Source organism: Haemorhous mexicanus, chromosome Z (assembly GCF_027477595.1).
Source record: "Haemorhous mexicanus isolate bHaeMex1 chromosome Z, bHaeMex1.pri, whole genome shotgun sequence".
Classification (NCBI taxonomy): Eukaryota; Metazoa; Chordata; class Aves; order Passeriformes; family Fringillidae; genus Haemorhous; species Haemorhous mexicanus.
Genome location: NC_082381.1, coordinates 80,013,380 through 80,033,499, shown reverse-complemented (window position 1 = coordinate 80,033,499; position 20,120 = coordinate 80,013,380). Strand labels below are relative to the sequence as shown.

The following is a 20,120-nucleotide window of genomic DNA, read 5'->3' as shown; positions in this document are numbered from 1 at the left end:
CTGTGGGTCTGAGCTGGTGAGCCACTGGCCAGGCTCCAGCGCAGCCCTCTCACCAGGCGCCCCACCCTGAGGGAGCAGGATTTGGTGATTGATATTTACTCACCACCTCTGAGACCTTGTAAGCCCTGAGTACGTTCTCATTCAGCCGCTTCTTCTGCAAAAAAAGGGAGTCCTAGCTTCTCTAGTTTCCATTCAAGTTGTCTCTCTGTATCTTTTCAAACTATACTGTGTCCTGAGAAGATGCAGACCCTACCACCAGAGAAACCCCACCACCCTGCTCAAAAGTGTGGATTGCCTAGATTTTATAGACCAGTTCTCAGCACCCTTCCTGGTGATCCCCCAGCATTTTACTACCTTACTTTCACTACTACTTACTTTCACTACTACTACACATTGCAGTGAAGATTTCAGAGAGCTGTCTGTCACAACTGCAAGCTCTTCCTTCTGCTGTGTCTGTCAGTTCCAAGTTCAATGTTGCGTAGGCATGTTGCAGATGATTTTTTCCATAGATAACTGTAGTGAAACCTCAGAGCTTGCGTGCCAGCTTTGTTTGTCAGGGCTGCTGTGCTTCACACACTAGGTTGCACCAGTGCATATCCCTGGGCACAGAGTGGCATTGTGGTGGCCCTATGCTGCTCAGGACTACCCTGTTAGAGACTGTACCTGTTTTTCAGCCAATGATTTTGGGCTCTTCCTCTCGGATGAAGACCCAAAGAAAGGGATCTGGCTGGAGGCTGGGAAGGCTCTGGACTACTATATGCTTCGCAATGGGGTAAGTATCCATCCTTCCAGCTGCATCCTTCGCTCTGTGGCTGGATATCTTGCTCACAGCATGGAGGTTCTGTGGGTGCCTGCTGTGCTGCCTTGCATTGTGCCCTGCAGCACGCCCTGTCACTGCCACTATTGCACCTGGCAGGGGGGAGCTGTTGGCCTGACAGTAGGGTGTGGGTGCCCTGCACTGGTGCTGCTGCTGGTAGCTGTGCTCTGCTGTGCCTGCAGGATACCATGGAATACAAGAAGAAGCAGCGGCCCCTGAAGATCCGCATGCTGGATGGGACAGTGAAAACAGTGATGGTGGATGACTCCAAAACTGTCACGGACATGCTCATGACAATATGTGCCCGGATTGGTGAGGAGAGGACAGCGTCAGGGGGGAAGAAGGGAGGGGGGGAAAGAATGGCAGAATCTGACAGTCTTCTGGGGGAGCAGCAGCAGCTCTGTGGAAGATGGCCTGGCTGCAGGGTATCTGAGGGGTGCGTGACACTAGCGAGGGGACACTGCTCTGCACCCCTGCGTTGCTCCATGCTCTGTGTTTGGCAGAACAGTCCTTCTGAGTTTGGTTCTCTGCTCTCCTGCAGGCATCACCAACTATGATGAGTACTCACTTGTACGGGAGATCATGGAAGAGAAGAAGGAGGAGGTTACTGGCACTCTCAAGAAGGACAAGACCTTGCTGCGAGATGAGAAGAAGATGGAAAAGCTCAAACAGAAGTTGCACACAGATGATGAGTGTAGGTTCCTGGGTGTGCTGGGAGTGAGGTCAGCCTGTGCCGACAGCCTTGGGGGAGAGGAGCAGGGACCCCTGTGAGGGGAAGAGGGTGTGGAGAGAAACATGTGGATGAAGGAACATGTGTCCACACTTCCTAGAATATCTCCTGCCTGGAGGCCCAGGGCAGATGGGTGAGAGCTGGGATGCATCAGGCAGACATCCATTTCTCACTTGGCATGAGCAGCCCCAGGGCCAGGACGAGCCGTGCCTTGATGCCTGTCCCTGCTCACACCCTGGCATTGTCTGCAGTGAACTGGCTGGATCACGGCCGGACCCTGCGTGAACAAGGCATCGATGACAATGAAACACTGCTGCTGCGGCGCAAGTTCTTCTACTCTGATCAGAACGTGGACTCGAGAGATCCTGTGCAGCTCAACCTGCTCTATGTGCAGGTACAGCTTCCCAGAGCACCTGGTTCCACTTCCTTCTGCCAGCCCCTGATAAGTCTGGTGGCTGAAGGTTTTGTCAGGAGCCATGATGGGGAGGTACTTTGGGATACCCAGTTATGTCCTGGGTAAGAGCTAACACTGGCAATCCCAGCCCTCTCCCCTGTCTACTCTAGAGCTCCCCAGGGAATCCCAGTCAGCTCTGTCTGGTAGGAACCATCCTGAAATCCTGCTGCTGTTCCTCTCCCAGGTTTGATGCCCGTAGGGAACAGCCTGGACCTACATACGCCTGTTTTTCAGAGCCACTTATTTTAAGTCTGTAAAACATGTTGTGCTTGATATGGAGGAGAGCAGTGACTGGGCTGCGTGGCTGCCCAGCCCACAGTGGTGTCTTCTATTCCCAAACAGGCTCGTGACGACATTCTGAACGGTTCCCACCCTGTCTCCTTTGACAAAGCCTGTGAGTTTGCTGGCCACCAGTGCCAGATCCAGTTTGGGCCATACAACGAGCAGAAGCACAAGCCAGGCTTTCTGGAGTGAGTGTCCTGAGGAGCCCCTGGGCTTGCCTTGAGGTAGCTGGGGCAGCTTGGCAGCACCCAGTGCCACACTGCCTTGTGGGGCTCTGGGGGTTTGGGTGCCCCTCGTGCAACCCCTCTCCTCCCCACAGCCAGTGCCCAAGCATAGGGATCCACACCAGCTATGAGGACTGCCAGCTCCCCATCCTCTGTCAGCCCTATAGGGACATGCAGTCAGCTGCTGTGGGGGTAGCCCCAGCCCACCCGCTGGCCTGCCTTGATGCCACACAAAGGGCTGCATTATCAGCACCTTTACCCCACTCTTAACTAGGGGAACTCCAAGGACAGCTTTCATAGCTGCAGCAATCTCTCCCACATTCTTACCGCTTCCAAAAACTTCAGCTTATGCCCTGGCAGGGGCTTGTTTGCAGCTTTCAGTCGGACTTGTTCATAGTCAAGGACAGACACTGGCTTTGGGCTCTGCTGCTAACAACTCACTTGGCTGTCTGTTGGCAGGCTCAAGGATTTCCTGCCCAAGGAGTACATCAAGCAGAAAGGAGAACGCAAGATCTTTATGGTATGTGCAGTGGGGAGGTTTAGATCTGGACTTTTTGTTCCTCCTCTCTAAAGGTTGAGGCCCTCCTCTCTGAGGAGGCAGCACACACCAGTCTGGTGGATGAGAAACAGGAGCAGGAGCTGTAGGTGGGCAGACAAGGCAGCTCCTGAGATCTCAGAGATCAGAGCTGGTGCAGGGGATGCTGATGCGGTGGGGAGAGCTTGGAAGGGCTGTGCAATGGTATCAAGGCAGGACTATGGATCTGGTGCAATGTTCTATGTTTGCTGTTGCAGGCCCACAAGAGCTGTGGGAACATGAGTGAGATCGAAGCCAAAGTTCGCTATGTGAAACTTGCCCGTTCCCTCAAGACCTACGGGGTCTCCTTCTTCTTGGTCAAGGTACAGCAGCAGCCCCCCTGGTCCCACTTCAGACTCACCAAAATTCTGCTTCTTCAGCATCCATCTGTTGTGTCTCCAGCTGCTTCCCCTCAACCTGTGTTGCTCCAGGTTTTTTTGCATCTCCCCTGTTGCATTTCCATGTGTACTGCCTTCCTACTCCTTGGTTCATGCTTTTTCTTGTTGTCAAACTACGTGTGATTGTCACCACTGGAAAGTGTGGCCTTGTGGGTGTCTTGGTAGCTATGGCAGACCTCAGATATCTCTGCCCCTGTGGATCCATCCTGGGGATAGCCACCGACCTTCTGTTATGGCCCACAGGAGAAGATGAAGGGGAAGAACAAGCTGGTGCCACGGCTGCTGGGGATCACCAAGGAGTGCGTGATGCGTGTGGATGAGAAGACCAAGGAAGTGATTCAGGAGTGGAGCCTGACCAACATCAAGCGTTGGGCAGCCTCGCCCAAGAGCTTCACCCTGGTAGGGACCAGCACTGGTCTCCCATGCCTCCTTCCTGCTGGTACCCCTGCAGGGGGGCTGCTCTCACTCCAGCCCCTCTCTCTGCTCCATGGTGGCACAGCCTTGCTCTCCTCTGGTGCCTCTCCCAGCACTTGCTTTGAAGGCTGGTGCTTGGGTGCTTAGTGCATACCAGAGGGGCTCAGGATGGCTGCCAGTGCCCTGCTCCGGTGCTACCCTGTGCCCTGCTGTTGCAGGATTTTGGAGATTACCAGGATGGTTACTACTCAGTGCAGACGACGGAAGGGGAACAGATTGCCCAGCTGATTGCTGGCTACATCGATATCATCCTCAAAAAGGTGAGGCTGTGCTGAGAAGGGCGTTGATAGCCCCTCTCCAGAGAGGCATACAGAATGTGCCTTCCAGCTGCCTCCAAACAGCCATTAGCAGACGGTACTGTTGGGAAAGCTGGAGGCAGGGCAGGGGGACCCTGTGACCCTGGTATGGTGTCTGGGCTGCAGGAGAAGGGAAGGGCTTGGGGGTATAATTTTCTCTTTCCCGTTGCAGAAAAAGAGCAAAGACCACTTTGGACTGGAGGGTGATGAGGAGTCCACCATGCTGGAAGACTCTGTGTCTCCAAAGAAGTAAGTCTTCCAGGAGCAAGGCAGCTGCCAAACACAAGTTGAATGGAGAGTGTGCTCCAGTGAAGTTTGCAGCACAGCAAGGAGGAGGAGCTGCCACGCCCACAGAGCCTGGTGCCAGCGCTGTGGGCATTCCTTTACCTGGTATTCCTCCCCATTTCAGGTCAACAGTTGTTCAGCAGCAGTTTAACCGTGTAGGCAAGGCAGAGCTGGGCTCAGTGGCCCTGCCAGCCATCATGCGGACAGGGGCTGGAGGGCCAGAAAACTTCCAGGTGGGCACGATGCCACAGCCTCAGCTGCAAATCACCAGTGGCCAGATGCACCGAGGGCACATGCCTCCCCTGGTAAGCTCTTGTGCTCACCATAGGGCACAAACTCTAAGAGGTGACTGTCAGGCTTGTGTAGACCAATCTGTTTGGGTCCATGAGCAAGAACTGTCTTGCTGTGAAGAGCAGGGGCTTTGTACCACTGGTTATGTGTGGTTGCTGGCCTAGCTGAGCTGGTGTCCTCCTGCACCTTCTTTGCAAACTTGAGCTACAACCCAGTGTTTTAGTCTGGCTAGAGACTGCAGCCTGTCATTTCAGGTAGTGACTGGACAGCCCCACTAGGTCTGTGGTTTGCAGCAGAACCCAATGCCATGTTTTGGTGCCCCCAACTTCTGTGCAGCTGGAGGAGCAGTTGGAAAAGGCCACAAGGAGGCTGATTTCTTTTGCCTTATGCAGTCTCTTGTGGGCACTTGCTGTGAAAGCCTTGTGGCATCTCACAGCATCTTCTCCCCACTCCCCGAGAGCCACTTAGCTGTGAGACTTCGTTGTAACCATGGTGGGATGAGGCATTTTCCAGTGGGAGATGCAGAGGGGAAACTCCCCTTTTGCTAAGTGCATCCCACTTTGTGGAGACCTACCTAGAGCAGTGCCATCAGCAGCACATTGCAGGGGAGCATTTGAGCCAAATATGTAATCCTAGATTCCAAGCCTTTGGCATATCTCACTCATTCTGTCTCTGTGTTGCAGACCTCAGCCCAGCAAGCCCTGACCGGCACTATCAACTCCAGCATGCAGGCTGTGCATGCAGCCCAGGCCACGCTGGATGACTTTGAGACCTTGCCACCTCTTGGACAGGATGCTGTGAGTGCTGGGTGAAGGTGGGGTGCTGGGGGTGGACGATGCTGGGGGTGGACCTTGCTGGAAGCTGGGCTGGGTGAGGCTGGCCACATTCCCAGAAGAAGTGTTAGCAGCTCCTGGGAAGACCTGTTGCCTGAAAAGAGATGGGGTTGTATCCCACTTTGTGGGCAGACATGGAGGGGACACTTGGTCATGTTGTTTGGTCAGGTTGGACTAAAGAATTTGGGTGGTTACAGGTCTTCCCACTCTTTTCTTTATATCCTTTTCCTTGCGTTTCTCTATGTGAGCATGTGTGCAGCTACCCACCACTTCTACCACCTTCTCCTCATCCTGTTCTCCCCACTCAGGCATCAAAAGCTTGGCGCAAAAACAAGATGGATGAGTCAAAGCATGAGATCCACTCCCAAGTGGATGCCATAACTGCTGGCACGGCCTCAGTCGTCAACCTCACTGCAGGTATATGGAGAGCGGGAGTAGAGGGATGCCCCAGTTCAGTAAAATGCTTGGTCTCCCTTGTCTGGCTGAAAGACTCCTTCTGCTCCCTGAAAGGAAAACCACATCAGTCACCGGTGTGGGGATGCTCTTGGTGCATCACTTGGAGCACATCCTATCCTGACTCCTGTCTTCCCTATGCAGGGGATCCAGCAGACACGGACTACACCGCTGTGGGCTGCGCTGTCACCACCATCTCTTCCAACCTGACGGAGATGTCTAAGGGTGTGAAGCTGCTGGCTGCGCTGATGGAGGATGAGGGAGGGAACGGGCGGCAGCTTCTACAGGCAGCCAAGAACCTGGCGAGTGCCGTCTCAGACCTGCTGAAAACAGCACAGCCTGCCAGTGCTGAGGTGGGAAGCTGGACGGGCTGTGGGACTGATAGGAAGGGGGAAGCCGAGGGAAACCACTGAGTGAAGTTTTAAGGCTTGCTCATGAGCCTTGTGTTGGTTTTGCCTTGTTCCTTGCAGCCTCGCCAGAATCTCCTGCAGGCTGCTGGCCTGGTGGGGCAAACCAGCGGGGAGCTGCTGCAGCAGATAGGGGAGAGTGACACTGACCCCCGCTTCCAGGTGAGTCCACCCAGCAGCAACCAAGGACAGCCACTCCATAAAACTATTGGCCTTTGCACAGGACCTCACAGGAGGAGCCCAAGCTGAACATTCGCCGGTGCCCAATGGTGACTTTGTGAGGGAGGGGACAGACCATTGCCCATCTCTGTCTCTAGAGTGATATAACAACTCTTATCTTGTGGATTCTATGTAGATCCCAGAAAACCGGTGTGCTTGGATCCTGCCTTCCTCTGAACCAAAGACGGTAAAACAGGCCTGGCTTGGTGTGGTGGTCCCTGCCATCTCCAGTGTGAAGGGGGCTCCTCTGGGAACTATAATCTGAAATCTTTGGAGAAGGGCTCTTGCGAAATTCTGCTTTTTTATTTTTTGGATCTCAGAAGTCCATGCACTCGGGTTGCTGTTGGAGCAAGTGCTGCTCTGGAGATCACCCCTTGCAGCCACCTCAGTTCCTGCCTGCTGCTCCCTGCCTGTGGGAGCTGCCTGCCTGCCCCCATCAGAGAGACAGTATGGGTGGAGCCTTGCGTGGCAGTTTTTTTTAGATGAGCTGACTGCCAGCTGGCTTGCTTTCCCATGTGTGCTCCTGCCAGCACAAAGGAGGTAGCACTGTGCTGGGGAGGACAATCCAGACATATTATAGACCAAAATACTCCAGAAAGAAGGGGTTTCTGTTCATGGCAGCCACACAGATTCAACTGAGTAGATGCCTTGAAAGGTGTCCAAGGGGAGCAGAAAAGTTAGGGGCAGGGCAGAAAGCCATATTTGGCCATGCAGCAGTGCCACGATAGAATATCCCCAAAGGTCAGATTTTGGACCTTGAAGACAATTTGCAGTCAAGCAGCAGGATGTTCTGCCTCACAGTTGTCAGACCCGAGTGTACGTACTTCCTTTGATGGGCTCAGATGCAGTGGTCTGGGGACTCTTTAATTGGATGCATGCACTCTCCAGTCTTTCCTCCTGTCGCAGAAGGTGATGGATTGTAGTTGGAGTAGTCTTGGCTTGCAGGAGGCGAGGGGATGCTGTGACTCTTCTGGTTTGGTGTCCAAAGGCTTACTTGTTGGGGGATGCAGGGCTGCTTGCTGTAATCATACACACAGCAGGAGGTTGGCAGCTGCAGTAGGCAGAGATCCCTGCCCTGCCTACCAGGATTTTTGCTATTTAGGGGTGGCGCTACCTGTTTTCACCAGCAGTGTGCCTCAGGGGCTAGTCCTGGAGGCTGCAGCCTCCTGTGATATCTGGTGCCCTGCAGGAAAGCAGTTCACTGTGTGCTGGTCCCTGCCTGTTGCCTCCTGGCACCGCTTGTGTGCCTGCCACCCAGGAGAGAGGAGGCTGGTTGCCTTGTCACACCTCTCTTTTAGCTTTGGGAATAACAGCAGAGATGTATTCTAGCTTGTCAGCCAACAAGTTAGAATTCAAAATAAAAACAGCTGGCATACTGGCAATACAGGTAGCCAGCATGGCAGTATCTCCCACTTGCCTCTTTCTGGCAGCTGCCCATGGTGTGGGTGTGCCAAGGCAGCCTTGTGCCTGCTGTTTGGCCGGAAGGGTTTGTCATCTTTTCACTGTGTTCAAATGTTTGCAAACCAAATCAAATCCAGGAAGTACCAGCAGTGCCTTGCAGCAGGTTCTTGCTGTGGTACAGTATGGGACAGGTGGTTGTCTGGGGAGTGAGTATTGCAGTGATGCTGAGCATTGCCTGAGCTCCTGTGGGTGGTGTTCATGGCAGTGCAGGCTGCAGCTCAGGGCCAGGGTTCAGCCTCACTGCCAGCTGAAGAACACGGTGGAGGTGGGATCAAGGTGTTGCCAGCCTTTCCAGCTATTCAGTGCTGCCGGTTCTGGGACAGAGTGGATGAAAGGGCCCTGAGGGCTCACATTTCCCATCTGAATATTTCACGAGAGCCTTGCAGATGGCTGCAGCTGCTCCCACTGCCATGGTTGCCTCATTGGCCCTTTCTGTCCCCTCCCAGGACATGCTTATGCAGCTGGCGAAGGCGGTGGCCAATGCTGCTGCTGCACTGGTGCTCAAAGCCAAGAATGTGGCTCAGAAAACAGAGGATGCAGCGCTGCAGACACAGGTGATCGCAGCAGCCACTCAGTGTGCCCTCTCCACCTCCCAGCTGGTGGCCTGCACCAAGGTAAGCAGCAAGGTTAACCCCTGCCTCAGCATGGGTGTGAGCTTCACCTGGCTGGGGGGCAGCTTTGCAGTGGGGTCCTGGGTGTGTCAGGACCACATGTCCTAAGGTGGGACATTGGGAATCTGGCACAGGAAATGTGGACCGCCTCTTCTTGGAGGCCCTGCCACTGTGCCCAAGCAATGATGATCCTTTTTGGAGGAGCAGAATTTTGGGATGGCTCCTCCATGGAGCATACCATGCTTGCTGCCCAGGCTTTGTTCTTCCTTTTAGGTTGTGGCTCCTACAATTAGCTCCCCAGTTTGCCAGGAGCAGCTGATCGAGGCTGGCAAGTTGGTGGCCAAATCGGCTGAGGGCTGTGTGGAGGCCTCCAAGGCAGCCACCAGTGATGACCAGCTCCTGAAGCAGGTAGGGGTGGCAGCCACTGCTGTCACCCAGGCCCTGAACGACCTGCTGCAGCACATCAAGCAACATGCCTTGGGTGGGCAGCCCATCGGGCGCTACGACCAGGCCACTGACACCATCCTCAACGTCACTGAGAATATATTCAGCTCCATGGGTGATGCAGGTGAGAGTGAGACGCCCAGGGCATAGCACAATGGATAGGGAGGTATCAGAGAGCCCTTGGGACTTGCTAACAGGCCACACTTCCATTCTGTTCCAGGGGAAATGGTGCGTCAGGCTCGTATTCTGGCCCAGGCCACCTCTGACCTTGTCAATGCCATCAAAGCTGACGCTGAGGGAGAGACAGACCTGGAGAATTCACGCAAGCTTCTGAGTGCAGCCAAGATCCTGGCTGATGCCACTGCCAAGATGGTGGAGGCTGCAAAGGTCAGTGTGTGGGGACGGGTGGATGCTGTCTTTGGCCCCAGCCCTGCCCAATGCTATTGGTTCAATGCTGGGTAGGGGATGAGAGCCTCTGGTTGAGCAGCAGTTCCCTGAGCAAGGTCTTGCATTGAGCCAGGGACCTGTTTTTTGGGCTCCTCCTGTGAAGGAGCTTCAGGAAGCTGTGAGTGGTAGCAGAAAAGCTGTTACTGCTCCTGCTGCTGGACTCTTCCAGAGAGGCTGTGAACATCTCCCATGTACCATAAACAGGGCTGTCTTGTGGGGGCCAGAGCAGAGATGCTGCTCCAGGAGGAAAAGGGACTCCATGGACCCTGAGAGGTGTGATGGATTTTCTGTTTTCTCCAGGGAGCTGCAGCCCACCCGGACAGTGAGGAGCAGCAGCAGCGGCTGCGTGAGGCAGCAGAAGGGCTCCGCATGGCAACCAATGCTGCAGCCCAGAACGCCATCAAGAAGAAGCTTGTGCACAAGCTGGAGGTGAGATGCTGGGCAAGGATCTGCAAAGGGCAAGCAAGCACAATCAGTGAGCAAGGCCTGTCCAGGAGCCCCCATACAACTCCTCTTTCCAGAGGGTTAAAGTCCTTTTCAAGTACAGTGTCCGTGCTGCATCACAGATCTCCCTTCCCTTGTGTGCACTGTGTTGTTTTGTGGTGCTGGGGATACTCAGGTGCCTCAGGAGTAGGCAAAGGAGAAGTTTCTTGAGGGAATCTGGGCCCTGATCATGGTGGGGGGGCTCAATACAGACTGCCAGTGTTAACCTGTGCCTCCCTGTGCCAGCATGCAGCCAAGCAGGCTGCCGCCTCGGCCACGCAGACCATCGCCGCCGCACAACATGCCTCTTCCTCCAACAAGAACCCTGCTGCTCAGCAGCAGCTGGTGCAGAGCTGCAAGGTAAGGGCCTGGGCCTGATCCCAGCATCTCCTGTGCTCTCACTCCCTGTCTCATCTCCCGTTAGCTATGTGGTGCTTCCTGCTCCACCACGGTGGTCAGACTGGACCCTGGAGTCCTGAGTTAGGTCCTGTAGGAGCTGGTCTTTCGATCACTGGTTCTGGGTTGAATCTATGTGTGATCCTCTTCAGTGACCCTATTCTCTGGCAGGTGGTGGCAGAGCAGATCCCGATGCTGGTGCAAGGTGTGAGAGGAAGCCAGTCACAGCCAGACAGCCCCAGCGCCCAGCTGGCTCTCATTGCTGCCAGCCAGAACTTCCTGCAGGTACCCATGCTGCCCAGAGCCTCCCATGCCTCCCTCTGGCGTTACAGCTTTCCTACCGTGCTTGTCCCTTTTAAGACACTGGGAAATCTTCTGCACACAGGCAGCTGACGTGCTGCCTGTTTGTTCCCTTCTCACTGCTTTTTTTTCTGGCCCAACAGCCCGGTGGGAAGATGGTAGCTGCAGCCAAGGCCACTGTCCCCACCATAACGGACCAAGCCTCTGCTATGCAGCTCAGCCAGTGTGCCAAAAACTTGGCAGCAGCTCTGGCTGAGCTCCGCACAGCAGCCCAGAAGGTGAGAGGCTGAGTTTTATCCTGCAGTGAGACACCAGCTGAGTCCCATCCTGCAGTGAGACACCAGCTGTGCAGAGTGGTGGGGAATAGTGGGGACAGCCTGGTGGGAGGTTCTGGTCTCTGCCACAGCCAGCTGGGCTCAGTGATCACCTGCTCACTTTCCCTTCTGTTCTGTCACAGGCTCAGGAGGCATGTGGACCCCTGGAGATAGACTCTGCACTGGGTCTGGTGCAGAGCCTGGAGAGGGACTTGCAGGAAGCCAAGGCAGCTGCCCGTGATGGCAAGCTCAAGCCTCTTCCAGGAGAGACGGTAAGGGTGCAGGGAAGGGTGGCTCAGGGTGGACTCTGGGACAGTGGAGTTGCCCCACAGGTGCAGCTCACCAGCATGTCTCAACTTGGCCCCCTGCAGATGGAGAAGTGTGCCCAGGACCTGGGGAACAGTACCAAAGCTGTCAGCTCTGCCATCGCTCACCTCTTGGGAGAGGTGGCCCAGGGCAATGAGAACTACACAGGTACTGGCCTCCACAACAGGGATGGGGGATGGGGCACTGAGCTGACAGGCATTGACCTCTCCATCCCCCCAGGAATTGCTGCCCGGGAAGTGGCCCAAGCTCTGCGCTCACTCAGCCAGGCTGCCCGTGGTGTAGCAGCCAACACCTCCGACCCACAGGCACAGAGTGCTATGCTGGAGTGCGCCAGTGATGTCATGGACAAAGCCAACAACCTCATTGAGGAGGCCCGAAAAGCAGTGGCCAAGCCTGGTGACCCAGAGAGCCAGCAGCGCCTGGCCCAGGTGGGGACAGGGGATACCCCAGTGTGCCCCATCAGACTGTGGGAAGGATGTGGAGCTCGCTGGGAGGTGGTGACCTCTCTTTGCTTCCCTGCAGGTGGCCAAGGCAGTGTCACAGGCCCTGAACCGCTGTGTTAACTGCCTGCCAGGGCAGCGGGATGTGGACGCTGCCATCCGCATGGTGGGAGAGGCCAGCAAGAGGCTGCTGTCAGATTCGGTGAGCTGAGCTGGGGTGGGAGGGGAAAGGAAAAATCTGACAATGCAGGCTGGTCCAACTGCATTGAGTTACTCTTGCCTGTCCCCAAGCATGTGCCAGACTTTCATCTGCCATCTCCACTCAGCTCTCTGCCTCTCCTTACCTCTCTCCTTCCTTCCAGTTCCCTCCCAGCACCAAGAGCTTCCAGGAGGCACAGAGCCAGCTGAACCAGGCAGCAGCAGGGCTCAATCAGTCTGCCAATGAGCTGGTTCAGGCATCGCGTGGCACCCCTCAAGACCTGGCCAAATCCTCTGGCAAATTTGGACATGACTTCAATGAATTCCTGCAGGCAGGAGTGGAGATGGCCAGCCAGTCCCCGGTGAGAGGAAATGCCTGTTGGATATCCTGAATGAAGGGAGAGATTTGAGATATCTGAGAAGGTAGCTGACCAAAGGCAGTGTGGCCAGGCAGTGGTGGTTAGGGTGGCTGTGGCCAATGCAGCCAGGGAGATGGGGACTGGAGTTGTGCAAAACCACAGCAACGGGGAGAAGGTGGCTTAGGTTAGTTTGGCAAGAATTCATGATTCCTTGCTGTTGGTGGACCACTTGGATGAAGGGAACTAGCTCAGCTAGAAAATCCCCAGAGAAGACCCAGGATGGGGTGTGGACTTTAAAAGGTGCTGCAGAAAACTCATCTTGGCTCCTTGCAGAATAAGGAGGATCAGGCACAGGTGGTGTCGAACTTGAAGAGCATTTCCATGTCCTCCAGCAAGCTGCTGCTGGCTGCAAAGGCTCTCTCTGCTGACCCTGCTGCCCCCAACCTCAAGAATCAGCTGGCAGCAGCAGCACGGTAAGAGGAACTGCTCCCTGAGAGCTGCTGGCCGTAGATAGTAGTGGGGCTGGGTGGTGGGGCATGCATTGATCTGTGGATCTTTCTCCCATGTCCCTGGCAGGGCTGTGACTGACAGCATTAACCAGCTGATCACCATGTGCACCCAGCAGGCCCCAGGCCAGAAGGAGTGTGACAATGCCCTGCGAGAGTTGGAGGTAAGCCACATGTTGACAAGGCATGGGAGGGGTTGAGATGTTTGGTATGGGGGGAGCTGCACCCCACTGCAAGGAATAGGAGGGAATGAAGAGGAGGTGCAAGTGGAGGAAGCAGAACTTTCCTCTGGGTGTGACACCTGTGTCCCTGCAGACGGTGAAGGAATTGTTGGAAAACCCCACCCAGACTGTCAATGACATGTCCTACTTCAACTGCCTTGACAGTGTCATGGAGAACTCCAAGGTAAGCCCTGAATGGAGGTTTGGGGGAAAACAAGAAGGGCTTGGGAAGGATATGGGAACAAAGGGAAAGGTGATTCCTCCCCTACCAGTGAAACACAGTGAGCTCTGATCCTGGGAGCACTGTGGGAGTCGGAGGTGGTCCATAGTCAATGTGTGGTGTGTTCCGCAGGTGCTGGGAGAGTCCATGGCTGGCATATCCCAGAATGCCAAGAATAGCAAACTGCCTGAGTTTGGCGACTCCATCAGTGCCGCCTCCAAAGCTCTCTGTGGGCTGACAGAGGCAGCTGCCCAGGTGAGAAACACTCAGTCCCAGCCCTAAGCCTTACCCCAGGGGCATAGTTGTTGCATGGACCCCCACCCCTGCCTTTCCAAATCAGTGGGAAATGCTGCCAGACTCCTCAGCAGCCCATGCTCTCTGTGAGCCTCCCTGCAGTATACAGGCTCTCTCTCACCACATCTCTCATGCTTCTAGGCTGCCTACCTTGTGGGGGTCTCAGACCCCAACAGCCAGGCCGGACAGCAGGGCTTGGTGGATCCCACTCAGTTTGCTAGAGCTAACCAAGCCATCCAGATGGCCTGCCAGAACCTGGTGGACCCTGCCTGTACTCAGTCCCAGGTGAGTGTGGGTTGGGGTTCTATTAGAGGCATTTGATTGCATCAAAAGGAATATGGAGCTAGTTGGAAGTGCTGCAATCTAAGAGTTGGCCAAGATGATATCTAGTGTCTCATCAGACCCCATCAGCTGCACTGGGAACCAGCTGGCAGCTTTGGTGCAGTGGTGACAGTTCAGATAGGGGCTCTGTGGGCATGCAGGATCTTGGTGATCCTTCTTGGGTCCCAAAAGAGCTGCCTGTGGTCACTGGTGCCCTACACAGGGTGGGTGAGAAGGGAGAGCTGTAGGAATAGCAGGTGAATCCTGCCTTACTCTGCTTTCCCCTGCAGGTGCTGTCAGCAGCCACCATCGTAGCGAAACACACCTCAGCCCTGTGCAACACGTGCCGTCTGGCGTCCTCCCGCACCGCCAATCCTGTGGCCAAGCGCCAGTTCGTCCAGTCAGCCAAGGAGGTGGCCAACAGCACTGCCAACCTGGTGAAGACCATCAAGGTGTGAAGTCCTTTCTGAGGCAGTGAGCTGGTGCTGGGTTTTGGGGTGCAGCGGGGGTTGGGTAACTGTTTTGGTCTCTCCACACCAGGCCTTGGATGGTGAGTTCAACGAAGAGAACCGGGAGCGGTGCCGTGCTGCCACTGCCCCTCTCATAGAAGCTGTGGATAACCTGACAGCCTTCGCTTCCAACCCAGAGTTCGCCACCGTTCCTGCTCAGATCAGCCCTGAGGTGGGATACTGCTGGGACAGGGAGGATGGAGCCTGGCTGTGACAGGCTCTGCTCTGAGGTGGAGAGAAGCTATTCCTTCCCTGAGCCTGGGGAGCCTGAACTGAGGTGGTGTGATGGGGAGGTGGCAGCAAGCCTTGGGCTTCATGGGGCTGCTCCAGGGTAAAGGTCATGGGAGAGAGAGCAACGTCCCATGCACACTCCCTTACCTCACTGTTTTCTCCCTGTGCAGGGGCGCAGAGCCATGGAGCCCATTGTCATTTCAGCCAAGACTATGCTGGAGAGCTCTGCTGGCCTCATCCAGACTGCCCGCTCTCTGGCTGTCAACCCCAAGGACCCACCGCAGTGGTCAGTGCTTGCTGGCCACTCCCGCACAGTCTCAGATTCCATCAAGAAGCTGATCACCAACATGAGGTGAGCAGAGTGCTTCTGTGGCTGTGGCTCTGTCCCTGCTGCCATATACCCCTGCCCTGAGCAAGCATTCCTGGGGATGTTTTGGCTCATCATCTCCTTGGACATAGCTGGTCCAGGCAGGCAAGGGACAGGATGGAAAACACTGTCCTTTTTGTCCTTCCTGGAAGCTGCTCCTCCAGTTCTCACAAGGGTTGATGGGAACATACACTGATGTGCCCAGGCCCTATGACACTGGATTACCCCAAAGCCTAGAAGAGGGGTCTTGCCTCTCACCAGCACCAGCCAAGGCTGGGGGTGAAGGGGTCATGTAGCAGCTGCCAGTGCTTGGCTGATTCATCTGTCACTCAGGGACAAAGCTCCAGGACAGCGGGAGTGTGATGAGGCCATTGAGGTCCTGAACAGATGCCTGCGGGAGGTGGACCAGGCATCCCTCGCTGCCATCAGCCAGCAGCTGGCCCCCCGACAAGATATCTCCCAGGAGGTGGGTCAGGGACATGCTGTGGTCAAGCCTAAGGGACTGGGCATCCTTCCCCAGGCTCTCAGCAGCAGGAAGGGACCCCAGCCCTGCTGCAGCCTCATGCAACACCCTCTCTTTGCACAGGCATTGCACAATCAGATGATCACAGCTGTCCAGGAGATCAGCAACCTGATTGAGCCTGTGGCTGCTGCGGCACGGGCCGAGGCCTCGCAGCTGGGGCACAAGGTAATGGGGGTGTGACACTTGGTGCCTGGGGAGGAGAGGTACAATGCAGCTGGGGCTGGAAGCTGCTGGTGCTGACACTGCTCTTCCCTAGGTGTCCCAGATGGCTCAGTATTTCGAGCCACTCATTATGGCAGCTGTTGGCGCTGCCTCCAAAACACCCAACCACCAGCAGCAGATGAACCTCCTGGACCAGACCAAAACACTGGCTGAATCCGCCTTGCAGATGCTTTACACAGCCAAGGAGGCTGGTGGGAACCCCAAGGTGAGCAGGAGGGGCACGCGTCAGTGGTGTGCCCTCCTTTGCACGTGGGTGCTGCATGGTGCACACACGTGTGCCAGACATGGAAAACCCAGGGTCAGTGTGCAGCATCCCTGTTGGGAGTGGAGCCACCGCCTGTCTTCCCTGACTCTGGCTTCTCCTTTCAGCAAGCTGCCCACACCCAGGAGGCTCTGGAGGAGGCTGTGCAAATGATGAAGGAAGCGGTGGAGGACCTGACTACCACCCTGAATGAGGCAGCCAGTGCTGCAGGTGTTGTGGGGGGCATGGTGGACTCCATCACCCAAGCCATCAACCAGGTGAGGGGAGCAAGGAAAGGACCTGGACAGGGCTGGATGTGGGAGAGAGGAAGAGTCAGGGTCAAACTCTTGAAGCTAAAGACCTTGTGGGTCAGAGCTGGAGCCAGAATCTCCTGGTGGTCTCTTGCAGCTGGACGAGGGGCCCATGGGTGAGCCAGAAGGTACTTTTGTGGATTACCAGACCACGATGGTGAAGACAGCCAAGGCTATTGCAGTGACTGTGCAGGAAATGGTGGGTGCAACCAATCCTATCACTGTAGAATGCACTGCCTGCCACTGAGTCAGGCTACTGCCCTCCTTGCCCTGTCCAACTCCTGCTCTTCTTCCATCAACAGGTCACCAAATCCACCACCAACCCAGATGAGCTGGGCATACTGGCCAACCAACTCACCCATGACTATGGGCAGCTGGCACAAGAGGCCAAGCCTGCTGCCCTCACTGCCGAGAATGAGGAGGTGCGAGCCTGGGGGAAGTGCTGGAGTGTGACGTGGAGCAGAGCAGGGGCTGTTGGGGCATGAGAACAGAGGACAGGGAAACTTGAACCTCTCATTGGAGCTGGGGACAGGCAGCTTTCACACCTCCCCTGAAACATGACATAGAAACAAGGAGCAAAGCTGTGTTTCCTTTTTCCTTCCCCTGAGTGGGAGGATCGGGAAAGAGGAGCTGGGTGGCGGGTGTTTCCCAGCGGGCATCACAGATGCAGGGCTTAGTTCCCTGCTGACTCTGTCATGCACACATTCCTCTGCAGATCGGCTCCCACATCAAGCGCCGCGTGCAGGAGCTGGGTCATGGCTGTGCTGCCCTGGTCACCAAGGCTGGAGCCCTGCAGTGCAGCCCCAGTGATGCCTACACCAAGAAGGAGCTGATAGAGAGTGCACGCAAAGTTTCTGAGAAGGTAGGTGGTCGATAGTGAGGTGGGAGGGATTCAGCCATGTGCCTTTGGAGCCACCACTCCAGGGGTGGTTTCCTGGTCCTGTTGGAATCTGTTGGCTCTCTTGGCCACACTCCCCCTGCCCAGCTGATGGGGTGGAGGATGGATCCCTCTCTGCAGACACTATAACAGTGGCTGGTAGGTCAGCGTGATGACCAGGTGCTGCAGCCTGCCTGGAAGAATTGACCTACACACTGGTGACAGTCCAGGGCTCTCCAAATCAGTTCTTGCAGAGTTTGGCAAAGCATCTGCAGAAATGCTTGCAGCTCACACTCCGTGGTCAGTTTCCCCTTCACCTTTTGCTGGCATCCTGTTCATCAAGTCAATCTAAAGAGCATGCTTCTGAAGAACAGATGAAAAAAATGTGGCTTAAAAAGTCTAGTTGATATGGGTAAAGCAGCAGTGCTTGTAAGCAAAAACACAACAGTAGACACTTGTCAGTTGTGCCTGGCATCTGCAAATCTTACTAATTTGAAAACTAGCTGAGTCCAACGTCTCTTAGGCCACCAAACATGATAGTTGCAAGGTAAAAATAAGTAACTAGAAGCTAGGAAGGGGTGTGCAGACCAAAAAATTCCCAGTTCCTCTCCTTGGTATGAAGCAGCTCCACCCTTGGGGGTGTTGGAGCTGTGTACAGTGAGGGTTTCCTGAACCTGCTGTGCTCCCCCAGTCACTTTACTCATACCCCACAGGTTTCTCATGTGCTGGCAGCTCTTCAGGCTGGGAACCGTGGGACGCAAGCCTGCATCACAGCAGCCAGCGCTGTCTCCGGCATCATTGCTGACCTTGACACCACCATCATGTTTGCTACAGCAGGAACCCTCAACCGGGAGAACTCTGAGACCTTTGCTGACCACAGGTACCCAGGCACCCTGTCCAGCCTCTGCTCAGCCAGAGACAGGGGTATCAAGCTGTGTCCCATGATCTTTCTGAGCTGTGGACCAGCCCCAAGGAGAGCTTCAAGCTCAGGTCGTGCTGGCTCAGTTTCCCGAAACTGCAGCTTGTACATGGGAAAGCCAGGATCCACAGTCTCTCTGTACCCCAAGGACCATGTGTGCAGTAGAGAGCTGTGTCCTTCCTGATGCACTTTTTCTCTCCAGGGAGGGCATCTTAAAGACAGCCAAGGCACTGGTGGAGGACACCAAGGTGTTGGTGCAGAACGCCACAGCCAGCCAGGAGAAGCTAGCTCAGGCTGCCCAGTCCTCTGTGTCCACCATCACCCGCCTGGCAGAGGTGGTGAAGCTGGGTGCTGCCAGCCTGGGATCTGAAGACCCAGAAACCCAGGTGTGATTGGGTGTGTGGGCTGAGTGGAGGCTGCTGGTAGCTTGCTAGGAGGGGTTGAGGGATGCAGATGTCATTTGGTGCTTAGGCTGGATCCCAAGAGTTGGGGAGAGAGGGGGCTGGGCTTTGGCTGGTGCTAGCTGAGCTGGACTTCCTGCATGCCATGTGGTGCCCAGGTCACTCACTGCTGTGCCACACCACCTCCAGCCCAAGTGTGACTTTGGCTCAGCTGTTCCCCTGATCTTGCTCTCCCCAGGTGGTCCTGATCAATGCTGTGAAGGATGTGGCCAAGGCACTTGGAGACCTGATTGGTGCCACCAAAGCAGCTGCTGGCAAAGCTGGAGATGACCCTGCTGTCTACCAGCTGAAGAACTCTGCCAAGGTCTCTTCTGGTTGTGATGGGAAGAAGGGGAGGAGGCAGTGGGGGCTGGAGAAAGAGAAAGGTTTTTTTCTGCCTGTCTGGGCACAGGAACACAACTGGGGTGCAGTCAGTACAAAAGGATAGGAAGGAACACATAAAAGGTGGAACATAGCTTGCAGAGGAGCAATTGGGCCAGTTTGAGTGGAGTATGGGGATGGGGCAGTTTTGGACCAATCCATAGGGGAAGGACAGGTGCTGGCAACAGGCCAGAGCTTGTGTGGGGATTCACCTAGCTCTCTTTCTCCTTCCACAGGTGATGGTGACAAATGTCACTTCCTTGCTGAAGACAGTGAAGGCTGTCGAGGACGAGGCCACGAAGGGGACACGGGCACTGGAGGCCACCATCGAGCACATTCGCCAGGAGCTGGCGGTGAGTACAGCCACAGGGCTATGGCTGCCATGCTGCTCGCCTGCCGCCCTGCGCCTCACTACTGCCTCTCGCCTCGCAGGTCTTCTCCTCCCCAGTGCCTCCTGCCAAGGTCTCCACCCCGGAGGACTTCATCCGCATGACGAAAGGCATCACAATGGCCACAGCCAAAGCGGTGGCCGCTGGCAACTCATGCCGGCAGGAGGATGTCATCGCCACGGCCAATCTGAGCCGCCGGGCCATCGCAGACATGCTGCGCTCCTGCAAGGTGGGGCGGGCCGTGGGTGTGGATCTCTAGCACGGATTTGTGGGTGGAGGGGGATAGTGCTGGATGTGAATAGGGGTTTCCCTGTGTCCGGGTTGCAGGAAGCAGCCTACCACCCGGAGGTGAGCGGGGACGTGCGGCAACGGGCACTGCGCTTTGGCAAGGAGTGTGCTGATGGCTACCTGGAGCTGCTGGAGCATGTGCTGGTGGTGAGTGTCCCCACTCAGGTTCCCAGGGTGGGCAGAGGCTGACCATGGATTGCCTGGGTGTTCCCCAGATCCCCAAGGTCCTCTGGGCTCTTCAGCTCTTCCCACTGAGCCCTTTGCACAGCCCACGTCGCTGCCTGTGCTGGCACAGCGTGTGTCCGTGCCCCTGCCATGGAAGCAGATGTCAGAGAGCTCAACA

The 20,120-nt window shown here is 55.7% G+C and overlaps 1 protein-coding gene across 2 annotated transcripts in view; it reads left to right on the top strand.

Annotated features, from left to right (window-relative positions):
* The window catches only part of TLN1 (talin 1), a 35,184-nt gene that overhangs the window by 7,977 nt on the left and 7,087 nt on the right, over positions 1–20,120 (top strand). Inside the window, exons 3-51 of one of the 2 annotated variants that reach the window (XM_059837087.1) lie at positions 675–772; positions 1,000–1,129; positions 1,359–1,511; positions 1,799–1,941; positions 2,344–2,471; positions 2,967–3,027; positions 3,300–3,404; positions 3,723–3,878; positions 4,112–4,213; positions 4,422–4,498; positions 4,659–4,839; positions 5,509–5,622; positions 5,967–6,075; positions 6,256–6,464; positions 6,582–6,680; positions 6,874–6,924; positions 8,645–8,812; positions 9,083–9,377; positions 9,474–9,640; positions 10,001–10,129; positions 10,430–10,543; positions 10,751–10,864; positions 11,023–11,157; positions 11,337–11,465; positions 11,565–11,667; positions 11,740–11,948; positions 12,043–12,162; positions 12,323–12,520; positions 12,851–12,990; positions 13,094–13,187; positions 13,339–13,428; positions 13,597–13,719; positions 13,900–14,043; positions 14,370–14,531; positions 14,620–14,760; positions 14,990–15,171; positions 15,520–15,652; positions 15,773–15,874; positions 15,966–16,136; positions 16,301–16,450; positions 16,581–16,682; positions 16,786–16,905; positions 17,199–17,345; positions 18,074–18,240; positions 18,482–18,665; positions 18,919–19,044; positions 19,337–19,453; positions 19,533–19,718; positions 19,817–19,924. In XM_059837087.1, the coding sequence (XP_059693070.1) occupies positions 675–772; positions 1,000–1,129; positions 1,359–1,511; positions 1,799–1,941; positions 2,344–2,471; positions 2,967–3,027; positions 3,300–3,404; positions 3,723–3,878; positions 4,112–4,213; positions 4,422–4,498; positions 4,659–4,839; positions 5,509–5,622; positions 5,967–6,075; positions 6,256–6,464; positions 6,582–6,680; positions 6,874–6,924; positions 8,645–8,812; positions 9,083–9,377; positions 9,474–9,640; positions 10,001–10,129; positions 10,430–10,543; positions 10,751–10,864; positions 11,023–11,157; positions 11,337–11,465; positions 11,565–11,667; positions 11,740–11,948; positions 12,043–12,162; positions 12,323–12,520; positions 12,851–12,990; positions 13,094–13,187; positions 13,339–13,428; positions 13,597–13,719; positions 13,900–14,043; positions 14,370–14,531; positions 14,620–14,760; positions 14,990–15,171; positions 15,520–15,652; positions 15,773–15,874; positions 15,966–16,136; positions 16,301–16,450; positions 16,581–16,682; positions 16,786–16,905; positions 17,199–17,345; positions 18,074–18,240; positions 18,482–18,665; positions 18,919–19,044; positions 19,337–19,453; positions 19,533–19,718; positions 19,817–19,924 (6,686 nt within the window). The remainder of the gene's footprint in view (positions 1–674; positions 773–999; positions 1,130–1,358; positions 1,512–1,798; positions 1,942–2,343; positions 2,472–2,966; positions 3,028–3,299; positions 3,405–3,722; positions 3,879–4,111; positions 4,214–4,421; positions 4,499–4,658; positions 4,840–5,508; positions 5,623–5,966; positions 6,076–6,255; positions 6,465–6,581; positions 6,681–6,873; positions 6,925–8,644; positions 8,813–9,082; positions 9,378–9,473; positions 9,641–10,000; positions 10,130–10,429; positions 10,544–10,750; positions 10,865–11,022; positions 11,158–11,336; positions 11,466–11,564; positions 11,668–11,739; positions 11,949–12,042; positions 12,163–12,322; positions 12,521–12,850; positions 12,991–13,093; positions 13,188–13,338; positions 13,429–13,596; positions 13,720–13,899; positions 14,044–14,369; positions 14,532–14,619; positions 14,761–14,989; positions 15,172–15,519; positions 15,653–15,772; positions 15,875–15,965; positions 16,137–16,300; positions 16,451–16,580; positions 16,683–16,785; positions 16,906–17,198; positions 17,346–18,073; positions 18,241–18,481; positions 18,666–18,918; positions 19,045–19,336; positions 19,454–19,532; positions 19,719–19,816; positions 19,925–20,120) is intronic. The other variant, XM_059837088.1, reaches the window with a different exon arrangement.